General features: G+C 43.0%; 1 protein-coding gene across 4 annotated transcripts in view; it reads left to right on the forward strand.

Annotated features, from left to right (window-relative positions):
* fbxw7 (F-box and WD repeat domain containing 7) overlaps positions 1 to 25,187 on the forward strand; it is a 58,859-nt gene that overhangs the window by 13,767 nt on the left and 19,905 nt on the right. For 3 of the 4 annotated variants that reach the window (XM_056408727.1, XM_056408726.1, XM_056408729.1), the window contains exon 2: positions 24,989 to 25,071. In XM_056408727.1, the coding sequence (XP_056264702.1) occupies positions 24,989 to 25,071 (83 nt within the window). Of the gene's footprint in view, positions 1 to 20,353; positions 20,743 to 24,988; positions 25,072 to 25,187 lie in introns of those variants that run through there. The other variant, XM_056408728.1, reaches the window with a different exon arrangement.

The raw sequence follows: 25,187 nt of genomic DNA on the forward strand, positions 1-25,187 counted from the left end.
CTCCCCCCCTCGCTCATTTCCCACACGCGGAAACTCCCAGCAAAGAGCTTCAATAAATGTTCAGGTTGTTATGACGACTACAAGTGCTGCATTCAATATTACATTAGGCGTCTGAAGAAGCGCCTCCACTGTTGCGCATGTCTACGGGTTTAATGCAACGGGAGGTAATTATACAGAAAATCTTCAGGAAGCAATTCCCTAAAAGATCGATAGGTTTTGTTAACGGTTTGGTTTGATGAACCGCTTAAATGTGAATGTGTAGCGTCCATAGTAGCTGCTTCGTGTTTCAGGCCGTACCACATCGGCCTATAATCATCTGCTATCTGAAAATAGTTTTGCCTGTCATGATGTTCTTTGGTAGATAAAATGCTGCCTTACTATTTTGCCCTCAGTCACTTTGCTCGGTCTGGAGATGGCATAGCTCCGCTCTCGGCCTCGGGTGGGCTTCAGTCTGATGCAAAGTGGCTCCCAGTATCACAACCGTGCACAGCAGGAAGCGGCGCGAGGATAATCGAGGACCTCGCGCTGCATCGGTGCACCCTGATGTTTGTGTGGGGTCAAAAGCGGCGTCTCTGTTTGTTCAGTGCTTCCGTCTCCCTGCCGGGAGGCTTCAAGGCCCGTCTGCAACACAACGCTCGTCCAGGGCATCGTTCGTCAAGAGATTTGACCGTTTCATAGTTTCTTAAACCAAATTGATTCTCTTGCCAGACTAAGGGTTCTGCCAATATTCAGTCTGGTCTGTTACGACCCGATGCATATGTTCTGCTCATGAGAAAATAGAATCATTAGTTGGCGCTTGACCGGTAAGACAACTAACGAAAAGACAGCTGATTATTTGTCTTGTGAATGTGATGGGGACAATTTAAATGTCCACGTTTCAGGCATCTTTTTTAGGGCTTATTATCTTTTTATTTCTAAATAAATTCCAGGTATTTATAGGTGTTTATGGATTTCCATTTCGACATACTCGATTCACATCGGACACGAATGTTTTGTTGTTGTTGCAAACATCGTAGCTTATTGTTAAGATAAGGAAGTGATCAACTTGTATGGTCTTTTTTTTAAATAAACTGATGCTTTTAAGTTACTTTTCACAATCCGTCACCAACCACACGACACCAATCTTATAGGTCCTTTTGCAAGTTTTCAAAATGCTTCATGTAAAATCAAATCCATCATCCTCTAATTTATCTGTGGACAGTCATATTGTTCAAGTCTCAGCTTTCTTTCACTGCAGCAAGGTGTCCGCAAGTATGAAAAGCAGAGAAACCCAGTGGCAGGGCTGCACATCTGCATTCATGTTGCGGTCAGGTGGAGCTACACGTCGAGCATAAACCAGCAGCTTCCCCGTTGATGCATTATCCGTCTCATTATACATTGTGCATGGATGACGACCGGCAGCGTTCGTCCTCGGATGTATTTTTACTGCTCAGGACGGCTTTGACCCCTCGCTGAATTAAAAGCATCGTCCACATAAAAAGAGTGAGAATCTCATTTCAGCATCGCATATTGATTCTTTTATTCTGCCTGCGTGCGTTCGTCCGTCAAAGTATACACACTTTATCTATAATAATTTTGCTGCCTCGGGGATGATAATGTAGGAGCGGCAATTGGAAGGAGGTGCGTGTTAAAGCTGCACTTCAAACGCTCCAGTGTTTTCTGGAGTGTTAGAACCATCTCCGAGTGCACAGAGACATAACGGTCGACAATTAAGTGCCAGAGCAGAGAAAGTATGTCACCAGTAATCTTTCTGTTGCTGCCAAGACTAATTTAAATTCAAATGGTGTGATACGCCTTTGTATTTTACTCCCAAATGTATTGTATATAAGTATGCCAACGGTGCACACAGGGCTTAAATGTGGTTGAAGCTTCAACAATGTGTTAATAACTTGTTTTTTTACAAAGGAATCGGGAAGTGAATTATTTCATCCAGTTATATAAAGTATCGGCGTGTTTAAAAAAAAACAACGTAAAATAAGCAAAAGTACTTGAACCATGATGAGAAGTTAATTGTCGTTACAGTTTTATTTGATTTAAATGATCTGGTCGTACTGTTATTTACTTCACTTTTTTTGGTAATCCTTCACATTTTTCCGACAAAATGACCAACTATTCTCTGGTTTCAGCATCTTTATTTTCAGGGTTTGCTGCTCTTCTTTGTCCGATCTCATTTTTAGGTTTTCCAGTGTTGTTGAGTCACAAATAGTTGTTTAATGGCATTTTCACATTTATTCCAGATATGATATGTAATGAATGTGTTCTCAATCCAGAAAACGTTCATCAACAATGATGATCGTATTTGACAAAATAGGATTGAAGTGTTCAATCCTTTTAAGGTTTCAAAAGTTGTTTCATGTCTCTTAAAGTATAAATGATGTCTTTCATTTATAAGAGACAAAGAAAAAAGACCTTCCTCGATTTTTTTTAAAAATAGACAAAAACTCATTCTACAAGGTCACAAGCAGTGACTCTTCACTTTCTCTGTCCCCCAACAGTTGGGCTCAGTTTCTTTGTGTAGCTAGGAATCTAATATTTACCCTGATGCAGTTCCCTGCAGAATTTTTCTTTTGATTAACAATTCATGGCCTCCTCAACACATTTTAACCAGGCAATCTGGTGAGGACGAGGGAGGGACATTGTTGGGATTAAATTACCAATACAAAATAGGAAATCAACAACGGGCTCACATACATGAACACTCGCTCTGTTATTATTCCAGCTGCACCATGTCAGTAATAGTTATATCACTGTGATGGAGGGCAATGAAAGGGATTCCATGGCTACATTAGATTTTCCAGCTCCATCATCTAACCAGGCAGCAACAGACTTCCATTCAAACCGAGCTCTGATGTAATTGGCGACGCCTCATTACTCTGCCTGTAACCCCTCCTACTTATTTACCATTAGTCCAGTGGAAAAACAGACTTCAGGTTTAGCCATATAAAGTTTCCACTGGATTACACATGGGTACTCCTGGATTGTTGTCAATACTTATTTGCTGACTCCATCATCGCAAATGGAAAATACTGTAACAGAAGATAATGAATCATTGCTCCCGGTATAATATGGAGAACCCTTATACGTTTGAGCACATTGATGGTCTAATGAGTCTATTTCCTGGAGCATTTGGTAAATATGGACTGATGCTTTCAGTGGATCAGTCCATTTTAATGATATTATAGTCAGTTTACAGGTGTTTGATAATATTACTGCTAATGTAAAAAAAAAAGTTGAATAAAAGCAGAAACATTCTAAATTCCCATTGTTAATTTTGTGCTATCTATCATTCGCCTTCCCTGCCTTTTGTTGTTGGCAACCCACTCTTAAAAAACGTCACTCCATAGAGCAACTAGTAGTCAGAAATGTGACTTATCAACCCGTAACCCTCCTGTTACCTTTACATTTACTAACATATTTTACCCTCGGGGTCAATTTGACCCCAGCAATTAAAACCTCCAGAAAATTATTAGAATTAATATTGTTTCCCAAGTTTAAGTGTGAGGTACTTTATGTTTGTTTGTTGACTACCTAAATAGCCCTTTAAATATATAAAAAAGATGATATTTCTTATATGTTTGACACAGTGAAAAACAGCCTGGGGTCAAATTGACCCCAAGGAACACCGACATTAAACATTGAATGGGGTCAAATTGACCCAAAAGGTAACAAGAGGGTTAAAGGCTGAATGGGTTTGTCGAATTTTGGGAAATTCACACATTGAATCAATGTTCAAAATCTGCCACGTTACCCGTCCATTTACTTCCCATCTAGCAGTGTTTACTAATTATACTATTCACAAGTCCATAAACGTGGCCTCCCACACCATTTGCAATTAATACCTGCATTAAAGTCCTTATTTCCGAAACTCCACTCTGATTCTGACGTCAGTCTGCTGACATTAAAGCTGACCGTGCACAACGTACTGTATAACTTTGAATAAGGAACAAAAACCAAGAAGGCCTTCAAACTAAAGTGCCAGTTTGGGGTCGTTTTTCCGTCCCGCCATCGGATGAGCCGCACATTCCAAGATGATCTCCGACATACATAACAGTCCGGTGACGCTTCATTGAACGCCAGAAGGACGTCAGATGTGATCATGAACTCTTTGAGGGGTTCTCATGCACATTGAATTCAACAGTCAGCCTGGAGTGGCTTCAGGCTCACAGGACCCACGTGTGCACTTCATGCTCCGTCCCCCCGGATCTTCTCACGGCCTCGCTCACACACCTCGGTACAGCGGTTGAGGGAAAAGCGCTGATTTGCTCCGACTGGCCGGTTTAATTTGTGATGAGCGTGGGAGAGCGTGACCTCACGGGAATGCCGGAGAGCCTCGCGGCCGGGTTGTGCAGCCGCTCCGCCCCTCGAGCCAGCTGCAGGCGCACATGCTCAGTCGGCGCCGGCTACCCAGAACACCTTCTGGTTCTCGCCACTACGGCGAAGAGGAGCATTTGCAAGCTAAGAATTACTCTCCCTTTTCTATGACCAGAGTGATTTGAAAATCTCCCTTTCTCTTCGGTACTATTGGTGCAAGTAAACCAATTGCACACCAGTTATCCTTGCACTTAAATTTAATTTGAGGTTAAAGAATAATTTGGTGTCCAATCTCTTGAGTTCATGCGAGTTCTCTCGCACTTTCTTTTTTACTTTTATGCAAATTCATGTTTTAATACTTTAAAAAGATATTTCACTGCCTTTGGTGCTGGCAGGCTGACCGTTTGTGGACCCTCAACATCTTCCACCTCTTGTAAAAGAGGGAACGGTTGTAAAATCCTCTCTGGAGGGCAGGCACGCAAGTCAATTTCACAGTTTGTTTTTGTATCATAGCTGTTGCAAAGGACAAATACCGGCACTTATTAAAAAAGAAAGAAATACTTAAGTTAAAAAAATAAAAAATAATCTGCTGCAGTTGTTGAGTGCTCTTACTCCAAATCTGCATATATACATTTGTTGTGTTACTTAAATAACATAAACAGGATGAGTTGAATATCGCTTACTGCTATTTCTTAATATCACTATTTAAAGGGAGTTTCCAGCAGACACCAGACGGCTGTAAAGTTCAAACTGTTCATTCATCCTAAACTGTGATAAATTAAAGAGTCTTGTGTTTAGGGATCAAGACACAGATGGCAGACAATGGCTCCAGACACCTGCACAATTTCATATGTAAACAGTGATATGAATAATCATGTTACTGTTCAGTGCATGTGAAAGTACTTTAGGGACTAAGATAGGGATTTATATATATATATATATATATATATATATATATTTTGATCCCGTCTATAAAGAGATCTCTTACTCAAACAATTTCAACTTTCAAAAAAGTGCAATCAGTGAATCTTTCAAAGTTGGTCTTTCTAGTCTTCGTGCCACCGTCTCTGCACTGCAGCTTGGCAAGGAAACGGTCCAGGGAAACGAGAAGAGGAAGGATAGTACTTAAATGATTATGGATGTTGATCATATCAGGCTGCTGAAGGCCAATATTAGTTCCAGTGCTCATTTTGTCCTCCATCTCCTCCATGGAAATTGCTTCAGGACTCTGTAAAGAAACGACAGGAGAAATGAATGCGGCAAGCGAAACCTGTCGGCTAGGAACAAGTCTGTGGTTTTCTGTGGCGGTTCTTAGAAGTCAGAGACCAACTGGTTTTAATTGAACTTGAGAGAACTTGAGTTCTGAAGGAGTCTGTTATATAACTGGAAGGAAGGTTACCATGTGTGGTTTGTAGGTCATCGACTCGAAACTCATCCTCAAAGCTGCTTTGGACTATTTTGCACTTCTGGGAAAGGTTCTTTCACTTGAAAAGAAAAAGAGCACGCATCACTTTTCTGTTGAGACTAATCAGTAATCCAAACATTTGCTCCGAGCCGTTTCTCGCTGCCGTGTTGATTTTCTTTATTGGTTGCCAGGTATTTTCTCCTGTGCATTGAAAAACTAAATTCTTTGATTAAGACATGCTTTAGATTATTTTAATGATAAGTACAGTTCAGCCTGTATGTTGGCTTAGTCTTAGAAGTAAAGCCTTTCAAGCCTAAACGTTGTCAACTTTGCCTCCACACCGTCTCCATCTCGTCTGTCGGTTGTGTTTCAGCCAGTGGATGTATTCTGTGTTTCTGTGAGCACAATACAGGAGAAACCCAGATGATGCGTCTGTTCCAGAGACGGGCTGAATGGCTGGTAACCGTCCATTTGTTGTAAACGCATCTCCCCTGCATAACAATTAAGTGTCATCGTCACTGTGTGCATCAGAGACAGATGGCATGGCCAATACAGGAGGGAAAAAGAGAAACTCAAGATGTGCCGTTTCCATTGTTTCCAGCCTCTAGGGGCTGCGGCCTGATGTTCACGCCATTGTTGTCAGAGTGGCAAACTGTAATAATGCACACGGCAATAAATTCCTCGTCCATATCCAGCCCTGCTTTTATAATTGTCACATATTGAGACCGAATTGCCCTTATCCTCGTGAAATTGAAAGCCTTCATTAGCGGCTTGTGCAGAAATTATTACGCAAGCCCTGCATGCAGAGCCAGAACTGGTTGACTCTGATGGCTAACAAGAGCTGTGTCCCTGGATGAGGCCAGAGGCAGCACACTGCAGCCTGGAGGCCAGCGAGAGCCAATCCTGTTGCCAGGCAACAGTTTACAGAAGGGGGGGGGGGGGTCCTCCACTGCTGCCCACGCCCCTGCCTGTCCTTCGTCATTGTCGCGTCAGGATTAGATCTGCAGCGTCCCTGGCCTTGAATTATTGATTTGATTTTCCCTGAGCATCAACATCTTCCTGCGCCGAGCCATCTGACATCAGCAGTCACTGACCGCCTGTGTGCTCTGTGCTGAGGCTCGAGACCAGAAACATCTACCCAACGCGTGAGAGTAAACTAAATATTCCCTCCCGATTTGAGCCGTAAACTAACTGACGGTTCTAATGCCGCGGCTTCTTTTTCCTTCGCAGGCACTCTTGAGGAGAGAGGACGAGCTTCCTGTGATGTCGACTTTCATAATTACTGCATGTCTTCGGTTTTCAAAGGGAGGAAACTCCACAAGGTGGCAGGCAGAGTTCTTCAGTCTCATCACTGAAATAGTTTCAGAATTCCTTTTACTTATTTCGGGCTCTCGGTGCCGCCGTGTGTGTTTGGTGGTTGTTCTTGATTTCGGAAGCCTTATTTGTTTCCTGAATGTCTAATCTGCCAAGTTCATGCCTTTGGCTCCCCACTGAGAAGGGGGTCCTTGTTCTGCGTCTGCCTGGCAATCCCAGTGACTGGTGCTGTCCCCGGCCTCTTGTGCACATTACCATACAGCTGTCCCACAGGATGCAGGGAGAGAGACACCCAGGAGCTTCAGAGGGACGCTGGGCACTCCCTCTCCTCTCCCAGATTCAACTCGCAGCCACAGCAGATGGGCTGCGGAGATTTAACCACTTGGCACATGGCGCCTATTGTGGGCTGCCCATTGTGACATTTTAAAGGTCATCTATAGGGTCAAGGCTGAATTGGTTTGGTGAGCCCCGCCTACCGTCCATGAACTGTGTTGGTGAAGGGTTTCTGCTAATGATGGCTTTGTAGGCTCGTCACGAATATGGATCAATAAACGATGTGCGAAGGGGAAGCAGGAGTCGGGGTGCAGGTTACCAGCAGGGTCAAATGTTTAGCATCAGCAGCATTTTACACATTTTTGCTAAAGGCAAAAACACGTATCCCACTGACGAGTATTGCCTGTGTACAAAAAGCTTATCATACATCACATTAACTTATTCCTCTGATCGATATGTTTCTTCATTCACTTCGAACACGAGCATTTACGCTTATTTCGTTCCCACATACAGCCGCAATTGATAACCAAATCGACATCTGAAAATAGTCCCCAACAAATATACTAATTACTCCTGTTTGAGGAATTAATGGTTGCCAACAATTAATTTCCAGCTGCTGTTGGAAATTACTCATGAAAGTATGTATTCAACACCTGCTTTCAGGGATTAACTCCTGCTGTTGGAACAAATGGGCTTGGCAGTACATTGAGCACCATTAGAAGAGAAAAAAAAGTCAAAGTATTGAGAGCCAGATTTATGCTTTTTTTTTTTTTTTTTTTTTGAAGGGATTTTTTGGCAATAAGAAAAACATATTGCCGACCTATTGATTTCATTGTTTTTAATAAAATCCAACATTTCAGCCTCCATATATGCCCAGCTGCTTTACAAAGTAAAACTTCATCCTCGAAAAGCTGTCAAAATGAACCAAGGAGCCAAAGCTCGAGACCTCTCGGTAAACACGGTTTTAAGGAGCTGCCTTTTTTTTGACTTGCCTGACATTTCAAATCTCTAATTTTAGGTTGCATTTGACTTGAAGGTTAAGAAAGATGTCTGCGGAAATAGAAAGTGACAAAGTGTTGATACCCGTAAACAACTTCCTGAGGGTTCATGAGTGACCAGAGAAACTCCACAATATTGTATTTTATCAATTTAAAACTTCATAAAATATTGATTTTGGCTATGAATAAATGAAACGAGTTACATCAACGCCCACTCAAATGTCTGCTCCAATAACCAGCACTGCGTTGATGGGGATGACGTTGGCCTACTCTGGCTGCTGTACTCATTCATTTCACTCTACTTTCCTCTCGCTGAGCGCTACTGACCCCAAAGTTGTGTCCCACTATATTTTAAATGCAGGCTAACATCCTCGAAGGAAAGACAGTGTGGCGTCTTGGTGGGAAACATTAAAGCCTCCCATGCTGTTGGGGTTTGAGTATGACCGTAGTGGCTGGGGGAAGTCTATTTTTGGGAAGTTGTTCCAACCTCACTTCCATTTTCCACTCTTTGGTTGGTTGATTCTTTACTGGGAAAATGTGGGGAAAGTAAAGAAAAAAGTGACGGCATGACATGGCTCTCTATTAAAAAAAAAAAGAAGCAGTTGATGGACTGTTCTGTCAGTTTTAAAAAGAGGAAAGTCCTCTGATTGTTGAGTTACCTTTGAACGCATCGCTCAAACGTATTGAGCGATTGCAATCACGACGCCCGTGTCAACATTTAAAGGTCAATATTTAAAAAAATTTTACTTTTGAGTGCTCGTGCTTGCCGTTTGAACCCCGGAGTGCATGCCCCTCAAGCAGGAAGGCACGTTTCCTTTTCTTTTTCCATTCCTCCTGCAGGAATGTATATAGATGCTGGCGACCTCGTCCTCGGGCCGGATGTCGTTTCAAAGCCGACAGCTCATCAAGATGAAGGACAGGGTTTGGAGACGGACGCGGGACACTTAACAGCTTGAACTAACAATACATATCCTGCCACAAGGGGAACACGTGCATGCTACAGCTTGTTATAGGTTGAACTCCAGGTTAAACATGGGCAGAGATGTTCTAAGTTAATGCCACGCCTCCTTCCAGAGAACACAAAGAAGCCACAATAGCAAATGAGTAAATAATCAAATTCCACATCTTCCCGTTTGTTTTAATACTAAAATCTCAACGTGTTAATTTGTAACTACGAAAGACGAATGTCAGGGGTATTATTGTTTTTAAACATAATGAAGCCAGCAGTCAACATTGTGACAGAACTTTCAGTTAAATGCACAGTATGTAACCTCTAATTAAATCAGGTCGTCTCTTTCGAATCTCTTTCGAGAGACCTGAGCGTCGCAGAAGGAAGGAACAATAAACACAGCCAGACAAACAAAGGCAGTGTATGCATACAAAGAACACAGCCAGACATAACACAATCACATACACCATTAGAGGCAATCACCGGCATAGCGAAATGGATTTGAAGTGTAAAGTTTAAATCCATAGTTGTGCGTGGACATTGATGGTTGACTCTCAAAGGCTTCAATAGAAGATCTCTTCAGTTTAACTTGGGTTACATTAGTCAACATTCAGTTTACAGAAAGTATTGTTAACTTTTACTCTTTTAAATGTCAAATATTATCAATTTGTATTGCATTTCAAACTAATATTTCCATTATGTCGTGAGAGACTTTGCTCTGCCTCCAAACTCTCCAGTATCCTATAACAATATGACCTCATGGCCAAGACATGCACTCTGCTGCTGCTGCTGTATGACAATGCATTGTATTTTCTTGTTGCCAGAGCTCTTGGGGGAGTTCTTGTTTCCATTATGCATGGCATCAAGCGCTGCACACGAGCAAACAAATCAACAAGCGCACACCAACTCGGAGCTCCTAAAGGTGCTGCTCCAAATGACCCAATATACTCTCTTCAGCTTTTTCATTCTCCGCCAGATATGTGAGTATTAGTGGCGTCTTCGGTGTAGTTTGGTGTGTAGGAGTGCTCTCGGAGTGTCAGGCGCTGTACGAGGCGGAGGCAGGGAGGAAGAAAAGACTGCAGCAAAGTTTGAATCGAATCACTGACACATAACTTCTGCTTTCAGTGGCGATGCCCTTTTTTCAGGGTGAAGCCACAAACAGAAACTTGGAAATGCTCACTAAAACCCTGCTTTTTAAAGCAATGTCAGTTCATCTTCCGATGTCTTGGATATATCACACAAGGTCAAAAGTCTGACTTTTGAGGAGTTTTGAAGAACACAAAGTATGTCACACTGTTCCATTTATTTTTCCATAAGATCTCCAGCTATTCAAGCTTTCCTTCTGATGGGAGCTGGGGTTTTTCCTCTGTTCTCCGTCTGTCTCCATGTCGCCCAGCATGGGACGCAACTCCTCAGAGACCCCATGCTGCCGACCCTCACAGCCAGACAGACTTCAGTCTCAAGTCGATGGACATATGGCAGCCACCTAACAGCAGCCGTTTCATGCATAACTGCATAACTAGTTGTGTATTTCTTCTTCTTCTGTGATGTTAATAATCATTGCTGCAGATATACCAGAATTAGCCAGAAGGCTAGTGTTTCTATCCGAAGTCCCTGACCAGGCATAATGTTTGCAGCCTAAAGTCAAGAAACGAGTTTAAAACATTGATCATGTCAAGAAGTATAATTTTAACATGGACAGAAGCAGCAGTAAAGACTTTAGTTGTGGGTTTTATATTAAGGTGAACACAAAGATTTTGCAATGAAGCGTAAAGTTATTTTAGGGGCTGTTCATCTCCTTTTTGTTTAGCAGATTTCTCTTATGTTAGTCTATTGTTGAGCTTTCTTTCATTAAAGAGGTGACTGATATTTGTACCCATGAAGCTTCACATTTGAATAGTACTTTAGCAGTATCCATCCAGCTCGTTCTCTACTCTACTGCAGCTGTACTGAGTATTTGTAGCTCTGTGTGGGAGTTAAACAAACTTGCTTGCAAGGCATCCACGGTTTACTGCTTCTCTGCCCTTCCTGAAATGAAACATTTAGGCCCCTTGACCTTTGTCATTCCATATAGCCATTTAAGTCATGGGAGACGCATCTCTCTCCATCACTTCTCCGTTTGCTCAGTATTCCCCCTCTACTGTGTCCCAGCATGGTCGGTGTCCTTCGGAAACAAAGAGATCCACTCTTTTCCTCATTTTTAACAAAAATTCCAACCTAGATTACTTTTCTTGTTGCGTTGCCTCAGCCAGAATAGCTACCTGATCCTCAGTCCAACCTGGATGGCAGATTAAACGCGGTAAATACGATCCCATAGCACAGTACACTTCATGAGCCCAATCATTGCGTTAATTCTGATCATCTGCTGGTGCATTCTTTCTGAGGAAGCTATTTTCTCTTTGCCTCAGGCTGTTTTATTAAGAAATAGCTCCACGTCTTCTGTGCTCAGTGCCAACCACTATTGAGTGTGTAGTTGTTAATGTGGAGAAATACAAGATGCATTTTATTGCCATTCCTGATTGCCTATACACCGCTGGCAAAAAAACAAGAAATTAGAGATGCGTAGGTCCACCTATTTAGTCCATCTTTATAGATGCATTCACCAGGTTACTGATGGTTTCCTCTTATATTATTTAGAAAAATCAAATGTTTAGATTTTTTAATTACATGCAACAGATTTTACAGTCACGAAAGCTACATTTAATCGAATTTACTAAACAAATGTATTCATTAGAACTGAATTTTAATTATGCAATTAAAAAATCACTTAAGAGTTAATTTGCACATTTAATAATAATTTGATCGTCAACCTGTTAAATTATTCTGTTTCCTGATGAGCAAATCTATTTATCTTAAGACGGATTCTTTAAAGCAGCTTTTATGTGTTTTTAATTGCAAAATGCTATAAAACCCCTGACTTCGCTCTATCTACCCGGAGCAGGAAGTTACTAGCTGGTGAACGAAGTGGAGCATTTAACAGCTGAAGAGCCACTTTTCTCTCAGGAGTTGGTCGGGACCAAAAAGACTGAACATTGGACTTGCTTACTTAAGTGCATGTTATTGTTGCTGGGTAGCTGCTGGATCTGTAAATTGTTTACCATATTTACCACAACAATAGCTGATGTTTCATTGAGTTAATGTTTACTTAAAGAGTAAAATAGTCAAATCCTGTCAATAGTTACATTGCTGTAACTTTGCATCATTCATATTTACCGACAAACGGGCCAAATGCAAAAATGTGTAAACTAAACTGCTGTTTAAAAAAAATCTTTTGTTTAACATAAAGCCATTATGAGTCTCATTGTGTGCTATCAGACGTGGCAGTTGGTGGCAGTGAAGTCAGGCCTTTAAAGGGGTGGCTGTCACCCACATGCTGGTGGTGCATCAAAGATAACCAGAATCCCAAACCCTCTAGACAAGAGCCTTGGCTCATACAAACAAGATCAAATGTACCCTTCACTTTGTGGAAATTAGATTTCTGTGTCAACATGGGAGTCACATATATTACTCTTATCAAATCTTGGTTTTTTTAAGCCACTTCTCTACTAAACCTAGCGATCGAAAATAGGGCTCACAAAACAATAGCTGCCTTTTCAACTTTAATCCGCACACATTTACAAGATGTTCTGCCTTATTTGTTCACAGATTTGTGAGACTCGCGGGATCCACTGTAGTTCATCTTCGTCTTTCTCGAGTTTGGTCAATTCTTCAAAATATCTTTCCATTTATCGTAGCAGTCTCGGGAGTTCCACCCTGCATTGTTTGCTCTTTTGTTCCTCGCCGGGCTGTCGTGGTTGGAAAGGCACGACAGTTTGTCCTTTGCTAAAGTTGATGATCTTTTCCTTACAGTTGGACTTTTTTTTTTCAAGGAAAATTGTTGAGTTACATTGCGAAGACGGATACATCATTATTCCCCTTGAAACTCCCTAATCGTTCTGCTTCTTCAGATCATTAGTAGTGCCACCGGAACACCGAGCTCCTCAGCTGAGATCGGCTTAATGCTGATTGTGTACTATACTTTCACACCTCTGGGAAGCGTTGCTTTGAGGTGCTTAACATGCATCACACACCACTTTAAATTATCCAGAGGACGCGATGTTCATATCGCACCACTGTTATTGTATAACAAGTGTTCATATTAATGTCAGCATGCTCAGATGCTCTCAAAGACAATGCTAACATGCACATGTGAAAACGTTGTGTGTATCTCGTTCACCTTATTTCCTTCCCCTGATGGTAATGTCATTAGTTTAGCTGATATTTGGCCATCAGTGAGTCCCACAAGATTGTGTGAGACTGTGTGTGTGGACCACCTGTTTAAGGGGTCCAGAGGCACGTTTTCACCAAAGTTTATGGTAATTCTTAGAATGGTATTTGAATAGTTAGACCCCAAACCAGACGTTTCATCCCAATGGTGGTTCATCAAAATGATTAGCTGAAATAATCTAAACTAGTTTAATGTCTGTACACAAGTACATGTGTATGCAGTTTGAAAAGTCACAGGATCCCCAAAGTCATTAGTTGACTTCCTTTTGGAATCAGGACAGCCGGCACAACATTTCCCGACTATTCATCGAACAGTTGTCGAGATATTTCAGTCTCGGCAAACATGGCAAATACCGATCAATATATTCGCTTGATTCATTACTTCTAACAGACTGTGTTAAATAGCATCCTCTGATCTCCGATCCAACGGGCATGTTTTCTTTTGAAAAGTCTTTACTTGGAACGGCACATATGCAAATGACTGCTTTTGTTGGAGAGATAAAGGGTAGTATGAGAAGATGGTGTTCCAGATGAGATCAGTATCACGGGGGGGGGGGGGGGGGGGGGGAAGAGGGGGAGAGAGATAAAGTACCAAAGGCAGTTTTATGCATGAGCTTCTGTAACAAGTTCAGGTCGAGCCAGTCGCCGTCACAATGTCCCCACCCGGTTTCCCAGCAACCTTCTCAAGCGCATTTAGGGATCTGCATATGACAGACAACACCCAGCAGGCACAATCTGGCTCGCTCTGCTCCATCTCGGATGCAGAGCGGTAATTCTGGATGATTAAAGAGGTTTATTCGTTTCCGTGTAACTCAGTGCGTTTACATGATGGTATAATTCGAATCTTGCTTTAGTCGGACTATGCTATCTTTTGGGGGATCTGCTGTTATCCCAATATACATGGCAGTGAGTAATTCGAATCATTGGCCGAAAGCATGTCATATCCGATACGATAGGCGGCGCTGTTTTCATTACAACTCGTGGTGATACAGCCATTTCCGCTTGACCTCTTCACCACCACCAACAACAACATTTCGAGAAAGATGGCGAACAGAGAGCAAGGCGAAGCTACATCCCTCTGCTATTCTTCCATGGTGTTAATAGGAGTACAGCGAATGCAAATGGCGCTATTGGCTGAGTTGATAACGGAGAGAAGACGCCGTCCAAGGTACACGGAGAATTTAATTTATCGTCTCTTTCGACTTCCGGGTCACGACATGGGAGGGAGGGAGGAGGGCGGAGGGATCTCGAGCATGCGCAAAGACGCAAAGTCCAGTTGCGAATCGAATTCAGAGTTACATGCCGCGAGAGTCGAATTATCAACTGGATCGGACCGAGCTATCCAGGGGTGTTAATCGGACCGAAGTCGGACCGCACATAGCCCGACTAAGGTGTTTACATGAAACGGATAATTCGATTTCAGTCCGACTAAGCTAATAATTCGATTGCATGTAACCGCACTGAGTGTTGATGCCAGCCCCAGCCAAGTTTCACCTGGCTCATCACACACATTTCCATAACCCTCTTTAATTTTTGAATGAGATGACGACTCGGACTGCATCCAAATGCAAAAACTAGACGGGAAAAGATTAGAAATGACAGAAAATGTTAATACCTCCTATGATACGATTTTCCACTAGAGTGTTTAGTATATGACCCCCCCTCCTGAGCTAATTATCGCATATTATATTCAACATTTTAGGGAATTTATTTGGCTTGGAGAAAATCTGAGTTTCATCACTCTTAGCTAACATCTGCTTTACAACTTTTAAACAGTCTTGACTAAATGTTGACTTTTGCACATTTTAGAACTTCATACAAATACTGAGGTCTTTGTATGAAACTCTTAAATATGGATATTAACTTTATATTTTACTTCACATTTTACTCGATCACAACTGCACCGCTGCTACACAACTTTTATTCGACCTTCTCAGTCTGGAGGAGTGAGGCTTGCCCGTTCAGCTCTTCTTTCTCATGCATCGTTGATCTAAAGCTGGCGGGTGTCATTGTTCAGATATTATTGTGCAGATTGTACAGTCCTCTGACGCACACTTCATAAACAAATATACTTCCCTTTGGATGAGCGCAGGAAGGTGGTGCGGTTCAGAGAAGTCACTCGCAGAGTAAAAGTTGTCTAAACATGGTGGCCAACTGGTTCTCGCCATGTCGGAGGTCAAATGTAATGAGGGTCTGAAGGAATGCTGCGGCTCCAGGAGAGGGTCACGCTTTTCAGTTTGAAGCTTTTTCTCACAGCAGTTTCCCTCCAAAGAAAGTTTCCGCTGAGCACTTGACACGTTCCTGATGGCCTCAGGATTTGGGTATGATGTTTGTGATTGAACAACATATCGATTTGAGAGTCATGTCTTTAAAATGCAAAGAGACACACCTTCAGTTATTGATTGCTCGGACTTCATTACTTCTAGTGCAACACATTAAAACAGCGGATCACCCTTTGAGGACAAATGAGTGATGCAGTGTCCATCGTCATCCCCACCAGGACGATGCTTCCCAGTGAGACCACAAGGACAGCTGGTCAACAGCATGTCCCTCTGCTAGGAAGTGTGTATTATTCTCATAAAGTGAGATTGTGCGTATTGTTGCAAAATAAATTGAACAAACTTGTCTTGTTTGAACACCAGTGGGACACAAGTGTACTTCGAACGCAAAGTTTTCAATAGTTTTTTGCCACCCGACAGGAAATCGTTGTTTATAATACTTCTTGCACTTTTTAATGCCTTGACACACCAGAAGAATCTTTTTTTTCCTATGTGTGATTATTCACACCTCAATATATTTTGTTCAGGACTCCTTTCCCACGAAAAGCATTAATAATCAGCGAAGTGGATATAATTACAAAGTGGGCCAAGCTAAACTGAAGAACCATCTAGTTAGGTCACAAATGCACATCCTTTACTGTAATGCAGCCTTTAATTCCAGGAAAACTCTTATGCTATATTAAAATAACCTAAATCTAAGTTGATATGTCGTCTCATATTTTAATATCAATAAAATATAGATTTATTGCACAGCCCTCGAGACATCTGTCGCAAATCCTTTTTGTAAAGGTCTCTCCACGGCTGAAACCACGCCAGACGGTTACATTTTAGGTTTAGAAGACAATCGGAAAGCGGTATCTGTCGGCACATTTGTATTCTGCCCATAAAAAAAAATCCTAATGTTAAAGTTTTAGTATTATGCTGCTGCTCTTTTAGAGATTCTGAGTCTTTTTTTTAGGGCTTTCTGTGTACAGATTTCATCGATTCACTGTACATATCGGAGCAGTGTGTCAATATCATCTTTCCCGCAGCACTCGCAGCAGACCGACTTATTTCTCACAGGGAAATCATCTTCTGTCTTTTATTGCCTCAATGAGGGCTGCGTGGTTACTTTTTACTGAATAAGGAGATTGTTATTGTTATACTCCTTGAGTTCTACTTTGCAAATCGCAAGTTACGTCCTGACTTTAGGGGCGGTGCAGATGCAGGAGGACGGACTGTGAACAACATTCAGTTCAAAAGCCTCGAGCCTGCAGTTCTAATTAAAAACTTCTATATCTGCTTTGCATCATTATTGTGATTTTCCGCTTTCTGCCTTCTGCTGACTGTTAAAGCAAACTTTATTATGACAGACCCTGTGCAAATGTATTTTTACCAGTTTCACAAATCCCCCAAAAAAATCCAATTTGTATTATGTTTAGAGTGATCCACAACAAATATGACTCTGCATTAATATTTCCAAGTGCTTTACTGGGCGGTCGGGAACAACACTGGACACCGGCTCTTTGTATTTGAATGTCCTTCTTACTGTTGGAGCTTTTGGTATTATTTTTTCCTTTTCATTGTGTAGACCACTGCCTATTAATTAATTTATCTCTACTTCATACATAAAATGCTTTGTTTGTTAAAAATTCTAATTTCTAAATAATTACCAATAATTGCAAATGCTGACCTCTGTTTTTCATTTATTTCCAATGAACACCATCGATGTCACAAGGGAGATACCAGTGGCTCTCGCTTTAATTTCTTTTTTGACCTGACCCCGTTGGACAATGTTTCGGTCGCGTGGGTGGCTGCAGGATATGATAATTCAGCGCCTTGCAGATGATGCTATTATTATCCTTCGCAGAATGCCATGATCCATGGTTTCTTTTTTCATCAAACCTCCCCCACACGCATGGCATCTGTCCAGCCTGGAATGGGGCTCACGCTTCACCATTTCAAGGAAAATCTATTGAGGAGACCCCCTAGTCCTCTATTTTTTTTTTTCTCCACAGAGAAGACAATCGCACAATGACACGGCGCCATTTAGAGATGCATCACTGCCCGAGAAGTATTTGCCTCCTTCAAGTTCACCACCTCACATCAAACTTTTGCTCAAGAAAGCGTCTTTTTTTTTTCCTGTTGTGAAGCTTTTTCCCACCAACATCTGCTGGTTTGTATTAGCAGGCCATTCACGTTCCTCCAATAGCACGAGACAGGTGCTAGACATTTAATACCTTATCTAAGGGGTAAACCATTAATAATGAGTGACTCAACCAAAATATTATCTATCAATTTCCATCGGTCAATTTAGGGCTGCAACTAACTTTTATTGGACCTGTTAATCTGCAAGGTTAATAGATAAATCATTTAGTCTATATTCAAAGTATAAAGTACATTTTTGCGCATTTTTAAAATTAAGGAATTCTTGTACATTAATTCTCTCTACATCGATTAATCGACTGATCATTTAATCTATTTATTAATTATTATTGACAACAAAATATTAAGACTTAAGACATAACAAATTGATTTTTTTATTCAGCATTTTTTAATGTTATAGCTAAAGCAGTTTGTTCGTCAAAGAATGATCCACAAATTGACTGACAAGGAAGATTCTTCGCATTTGCCATCAAATGTCCTCCTGTCATTAATTTGCCTCCTGTGTCTTCAATTTCATACATTCAGGATCCTCATCAAATCTTCAGGCCTGTACAGTTTCTTTTCAGTGTGCTGAAACCTTGATGCTGTCTATTATTTATGCACAGTCAAATGTGACCAACTATCTACTGCACTGCGATATAATGTGTATTGTTACACATTCTCTGCTGTTAAAATATTGCAGTAAGGGAAGCCGATGGTACCTGAAAGGTTTATTTCATTTTTTGAAATAGTTTTGAGGGCAAACAGTTTTTTGCAGCTTAACGACTGACCAGCAGCATTTTGGTTTTGATAAGCAGAAGGTCAGTATCAGGGGGTGGAGGGGTGGGCCGGTTAATGCTTTACCAACCGGCAGAAGGAGAGCAACAAAGAGGGCCACGGCCTATTCAAAGGCCACAGTGCAGCCGCTCTGGCATGCCAGGCATTCCAATGTGCTGTGTAAAGGTTGAACCGGCAGAGAGCAACGAGAGGGCCTTTCTCATGAGGGCCACCTTAAACACACACAGACAAAGCTCGACCAGCTTTGTCTGGGCATCCCAACGTCCACCAGTTTGAGTGTTTCTGCGTGTGTGTGTGTGTGTGTGTGTGTATTGCTGTGGTGGGAACGTGTGACTAAAATGCCTGGATCAGCCTAATCCTTTGACACCTGTCGTGTCATAGAAACTGACTTTTTTTTCTAGACTAATGGAACATGATTAGCTTGTATTTGATTTGGTAAATCACCATGAAACAGTTGGAGCTCAAATGGTGGCAGATTGTGACCAGAAGTCTCTGTTTTCTAGTAAATAATGAGGCCCGCTACACTCCTACACCCCCGCATCCCTGCCAGGACACGCAGTAATTACAGGTGTACGCCGGGGGTGTCTGAAAGGCTGCCAGATCTCAATGGCCCATCACCTGGGAATAGAACCCTTCCCATGACCCTTTATCGTGCTCCGCGGTTCGCTGATCGGACGCAGATGTCTTGTGAGGTCACGGGTAGCACATTCTGAAGCTTTACAGAAGCTTGTGTGGTCCGAACGAGTATGAACGGGATATCTCAAATGGGGTTACGGCAAACCCATGCTCAAAGTTTAGTTTAAACTGCACACACATTTCACTGTTGCAGAGGTCAACTGGTCAGTTTGAAGTATCGGTGCGTTTCAGATTGTTCTCTTGCAGCACTGATGTCACATAGGGAAACTGTGTAATAGTCTATGAAGATAAGTATTTACTTGCACCTGCACTAAATCTGCCATCTTGAGGCTGTTTTCCCCCCGTTTTTTTTAAGGAGCTTTAATGCAATCTTGAAGCAGTAGACATTTTGTTGTTAAGCGGGCAGGTGCTATCACCCTTTACCTGCTATGCTGAAATGTAAATATTGTCTCGCTCCGTGTGTGTGTGCAAATTAGCAGGTGCTGCGGACGTGGATCCATTCACACTGTTGCATGATGGATCATAATGGCCGACTGTTTGCTTTAGAGGCGCAGTACTTGAGTAACCGTGCCGGTGACTTTCCACCACTGCGTGTTGTGCTTCACATGGAGGCGACTTTTCTGTTTGATGCAGATATTTTTTTTTAGAAGTGAGTCCAAATTAAGGAAGCGTAGACTTGGGCGGGGAGAGAGGATTTTTTTTGGTCCTGCAACAAGTGAGTGTGTGTGTGGGGGTTGTCCACATTTTACGCATTAAAGACAAGCGCATACCCCACCCGGCCTCTGCGCGCTGCCTCCGTCTGCACGCATATGTCCCAGGTACCCTGAACTGCTCGCGGGAGGATGCCAATGGTGGACTGCACCATTCCCGTCGTCTCCACCAGGGAGGCTGTAATCCGATCCTGTTCGCAGGAGCCGTAGTGCAGCCCGTGCGGAGACCCCTCCCACTTTCCGCCGAGTGTCACCCTCTTTCTCCCTCATCTGTTCGCTCCCTCTACTCGGTGAGGCTGGTCGGCGGCGCACACGCCTCCGGGATCGTCGCATCGCATTGTTCACCCCCCACCGGGCGAGCTCCATTTAAATCGGCGAGGCACGGCGCAGCTTCTTTAAGAAACACAATACATCTTTATTAATTTGTCGTTGAATGCCTACACCCGGGGAATCTACCGCACCAGCCCGGTGACGTGCCCGGGCATGTTCACGCCAGAGACGGCGTCGGATTTACCTGACCGTACGCTGCCCTCTCGCTGTCACAGCTTCCTCCCCGCCGCGCACGCAGATCCGGACTTCACCGAGTGTCACTGAAGAGGAAGAAGAGGAGAAAAAAAAGGGAAAACACCGGATTACAAGGATGGGGTTCTACGGCACTTTAAAGATGATTTTCTACAAAGTGAGTAGGATGTTCTGCTCGTATTTCACCGCCAACCCCCGTCTCCTGTTATTATTTCGGGGGTTTGACGCGCTCCGCCGCCCTCGTTCTCGCGGACGCGCCTCTCGCGGCAGATTGTGCGGCCACTGCGGATGATGAGCAGCAGTGTGGCGGAGCCCCGGAGACTCCGCGCTGATTGCCCCGGCCTTTATGTAACGTCAGCGCTGCGTTCAATGTCGGGGTATCCACGACGCGCATTTGGCACCGTGTCCTCCGCAGTAACTTCGGCCGCGTGAACAAACGCCACCGCGGAGAATCGTTTAATTTTTTAAAATCGGTTACAGCTGTGGCACTTTTACATCTGTTTTAAATTCTGCGGCGCTGGATTGCAAATATGTTCCTATTTCTCCTCTGTACACAACTTGATGTCCCGGTTCTGGCTGGCAGGAGATCTAATTGTACCTCATTTGGCTCGATGCTGCCTGCACCTGTGCTGTGGTCCTCCCCTCTATAACACGCATATAGAAGGTTGATATCACCTCCTTCTGTGTTTTTATAAAACATGCAAATGTCCACTTTTATAAATAACCATCGGTTCCAGGAAGAGCAGCCCATCTTCCCCGCCATCCTCCCCAGTGTGACTGGTTATTCTGATTCTGCAGATTATGCAGCAGTGGTTACCTCGCGGTGACCAAAGTGACTGCTTGGGATTCATGCATGTGATCAATCTGCCGTTCCCGGTTGGAGAGCCTATTCCCTGACACTGCACTCGCCTCTGGCTCCAACCACAGATAATGGGTCACTGTGTCAGAGTGCATGCGGTAGAGAATATCCTCGAGGATGTTGGGTGTATTATGCCTGATGGCAGTCATAAAATGATGCTCCCTTAGTTGGAGTGCAAACATGAACATGAAAGGGAATCCATTACGCAGGGTGTGTAATGGAAACAAATTAGTTAATCATTCAAAATCAGACTCTCCTGCGGTGGAGGGATTTATTTTGTGTGTGTGTGTGTAGCTGTGTGCCCATTGGCTGTGTAGTGTTTGAAGCCTTTACTCAATTTATCCGAACAATTAAGTGAAAATGTCACTATCAATCGATAGGCAATACTTAATATCATGTAACATGACCCTTTTTTTGTTTTTCTCCATCCATTTTGTGGATGTGCTCATTCTAAGACACCATGGTTTTGAAGTCAGCCCCTCGAGCTCCAATGTGTTTTTGCCGCTCTTTGATGATCCTGAAAAGCCGAGAATGATTGATTTAAGATGTATTCAAACCCATTTGAGATCGGTGCCTATGAATTCTACAAGTTGCCAATTCTTTCCAAAATGGCCAGGCCTTCAAGTGACTGATGCTGCAGGATGTAGTCTGTGTTGAAATGAATCAACACATTATGTAAGAGAGATTGCTGTCTTTAAAATATCATTAACTCTCTGTGTATCCATCTGTCGTACTTTTGGGAAGCCAAGAGGAAGCCAAGAGGAAGGAGGGGAGGACTGATTAGTGGTGATTTACAAACACTGCATGCTCTGGTTATCTTTTTTTCCCAGGCTGGAACACAAGAGGCTGGTTCCATGCTGCTTCTTTTCACACCCGCATTTAGTTAGTTTTTGTTGTTGTTGCGTGTACACACAGACACAGAGACACACACAAAGCCAACACCCCCCTTTTTTTCCTCTTCTTCTCCCACTCGGAAACACACACACACACACACACACACACAAACACACACTCATGCATACACACCCAGGCTCTCCTTGGCTACTGAACTGCCTTTGCAGTGAGATCACCCCTTAAACAACAAGGCAGTTGGGTTTAAGAGCTGGATCTTTACAAGTCTGAATATCGTATAAACTCTCCTTTTATGTTCCTTAGCACTCTCACTGGCGCTTTCATCCAGATATTTAATATGGAGCATAAGATCCATACGTACCAAGCTCCTGAAAAACATTTAGACCACCTTCGCATGTTTTGTTTGTGTTTTTGCCACGGAGATCGTGTTTCCCGGTGCCTCTTCTCCGCGTTCCCGTAATATATCACTCGAGGGCTGTGTGGCTCCTCCCCCTCCTCCCCCCTGCAGCGTAACACCGTAGCTGACTTGTAAGTCGCGGATCACAAATCATTGGTCAGATCACAGTGTAGTGGTCAGGGGGCATCTAACCTGCAGTACACGTTGGTGTGCTGGTCATGTCCACATTCACGCCTGCGATAAACACTGGCTTTATTTGTCAGTTGCTTTGGCGCATTGATTCATTCTGGAGTTCGGCGCCCGATGCCGCGGGTGCAACTGCTCATCGTTCCGCTTTTCTGAATCGTTCCTCTCGGCTCATCGTGCGGCTCTCGCCACTCGAACGTGGCTCGGGCTGAAAACACAGAGCACAAAAACACACACACTCGCCAGATTATAGTGATGAACAAAACAAAAACACACATCTTGAGGAGAGCTGTGTAATCATGACATTGAGGAGCCAGACTGTATGGAGTCGCATGTCCAGCGCCAGTGTATTCATAGCATCCAATACGACAACAATACGCTAGAAATACATCACAGGACAACATATAGTTTGCCCCAAAACAAGGGGAGTTTATTTTGAATGTGGTTTTTTTTTAAAGCTGATTTTAACCATAAATGGAATTAACAAAAAAGATTGTTATTCAAGGAGTAATGTAAGAGAACCTTGTGTAAAACATGCCATGTTCTTTTGTGCAGTAAGAGATGATTCATCTGCACTGTGAGGTCTATTTCCGGGTCAAAATACACCCTTGTTGTTTTCTGCTGGTGGCTCCGACGATACAGCGTTGTATTTTCAAGTGAAGGCCAGTTGAGAGAAGAGTCTTTTAGTTGTTTCTGAGGCTGAAACTGAAGGATCGCAATCAAACCTACCGAAGCTTCTCATTTCGCCGTGAAACGTGTCTAACTACTCAACAAACGGAACGGGACCGTTGCATCGTAAATCTCATTTTGGCCAGACACTCCCGTTCCAGGATTCCGTTCGCTTGTGAATCACGAGGGGCCGGCGATGAGATGGTGATCACTTGCATGTGTAGTGAGGGGCCTTGCCAGAGAGAGTGGCAGGCATGAGATGAAGAAAATTGGCTTGCCAGGCTCACACAGGCTCCTTTGTTTGCACAGTTGGGTAGGTGGTAACAGGGACTGTGTGGCCTGCTCACATGCAGGTGATGGGAGGAGATAAAGAACTCTGTCTCAAGTGTCCGTTTACATCAATGTTAAACAACCAAGACTGCACCCTGTAGCCTCCCTGAACCAGTTTCTTTACCGTGTGGTTATAATGTGTGTGAACATGCTTCAGGGTTCGTACGGTCATGGAAAACCTGGAAAAGTCATGGAATTTTAAAATGGTCATTTCCAGGCCTGGAGAAGTCATGGAAAAAACTTAAATCATAAAAGTTTTGGAAAAGTCACGGAAATTTGTTAAAATCACATGTTCATTTAGGCCGAGTTTGAAATAATTAATATATTTTTTTAAAGAAAGACGCTCAAAATATAAGCCAGCGTACGCTCTCAATACGCAACGTTTTCTACAGTTTTCATGTTTATACCGAGATTTCAGTTTGGTCATGGAAATTTGGTTTAAAGTCCTGGAAATCCATTGGTCAAAATGTGTAAGAACCCTGATGCTTCCACTTGGAGTTTCGGGTGTGACTGTCCGTCACGCGGCGTCTGGTCGTCTCAACGATCACCTCCAACGTGGAAGATAATTAAAGGAAAGCACAGCGGTGTTATGCAAGCTCCTGCGTTGTATCCCACTCTCTCATAACGTCGAGCCGCCTCCTCTACAGATCGGTGCTTACCGCTCGGCTCTGTTATGGAGCATGTTCATTCATTTGAATCTCTAGCCGACGCATTAGAGTTTAATTTCCTATTTGCATGAAGCTGCTGCCAGACTGTGGTGTCTGTATTTTAATATGCTGGATTTCACACATCATTTTAACAAAGTCTGGGACTTTGCAAAAGCAATTTTCTGCTTTCAAGAAGTTACACGATGCGTGACCTTTTTTAACAATTTGCTTTTCAAGAACTGGCTTCTCAATTAAAAGTTATTAGAAGGGAAGAAAGCAATGATGGATTATACAAATCATGCCCAGACTGCTGCCGCCACCCACCCAGATTCTATTGGTGTACAGTTTCATTTACTTCTCAGAAAGATGCAGTGTAATAATTATGTTTCTGTTTATACTATTTTCCTCCATTGTGGTGCCCTGCTGGTTTCTAACGTTTTTCTTCTCTGTTGTTCTTCCTCAGATGAAGAGAAAGTTGGACCATGGCCCCGAGGTCCGATCTTTCCCTTCAGGAAAAAAGCCCTGCAAAGGCTCAGAGTATCCGAGGTAAAGCATTCTAGATTTCACCCTGAAGTCTCCCAGTTGCTCGTCAGAGACACGCCTTCTCTCACCTGTCCTTAATCCTGTAGTCCCCACCTTGGGGTCAAGACGATCGTTTCCAC

The sequence above is a fragment of the Pseudoliparis swirei genome, chromosome 24 (assembly GCF_029220125.1).
Source record: "Pseudoliparis swirei isolate HS2019 ecotype Mariana Trench chromosome 24, NWPU_hadal_v1, whole genome shotgun sequence".
Lineage (NCBI taxonomy): Eukaryota > Metazoa > Chordata > Actinopteri > Perciformes > Liparidae > Pseudoliparis > Pseudoliparis swirei.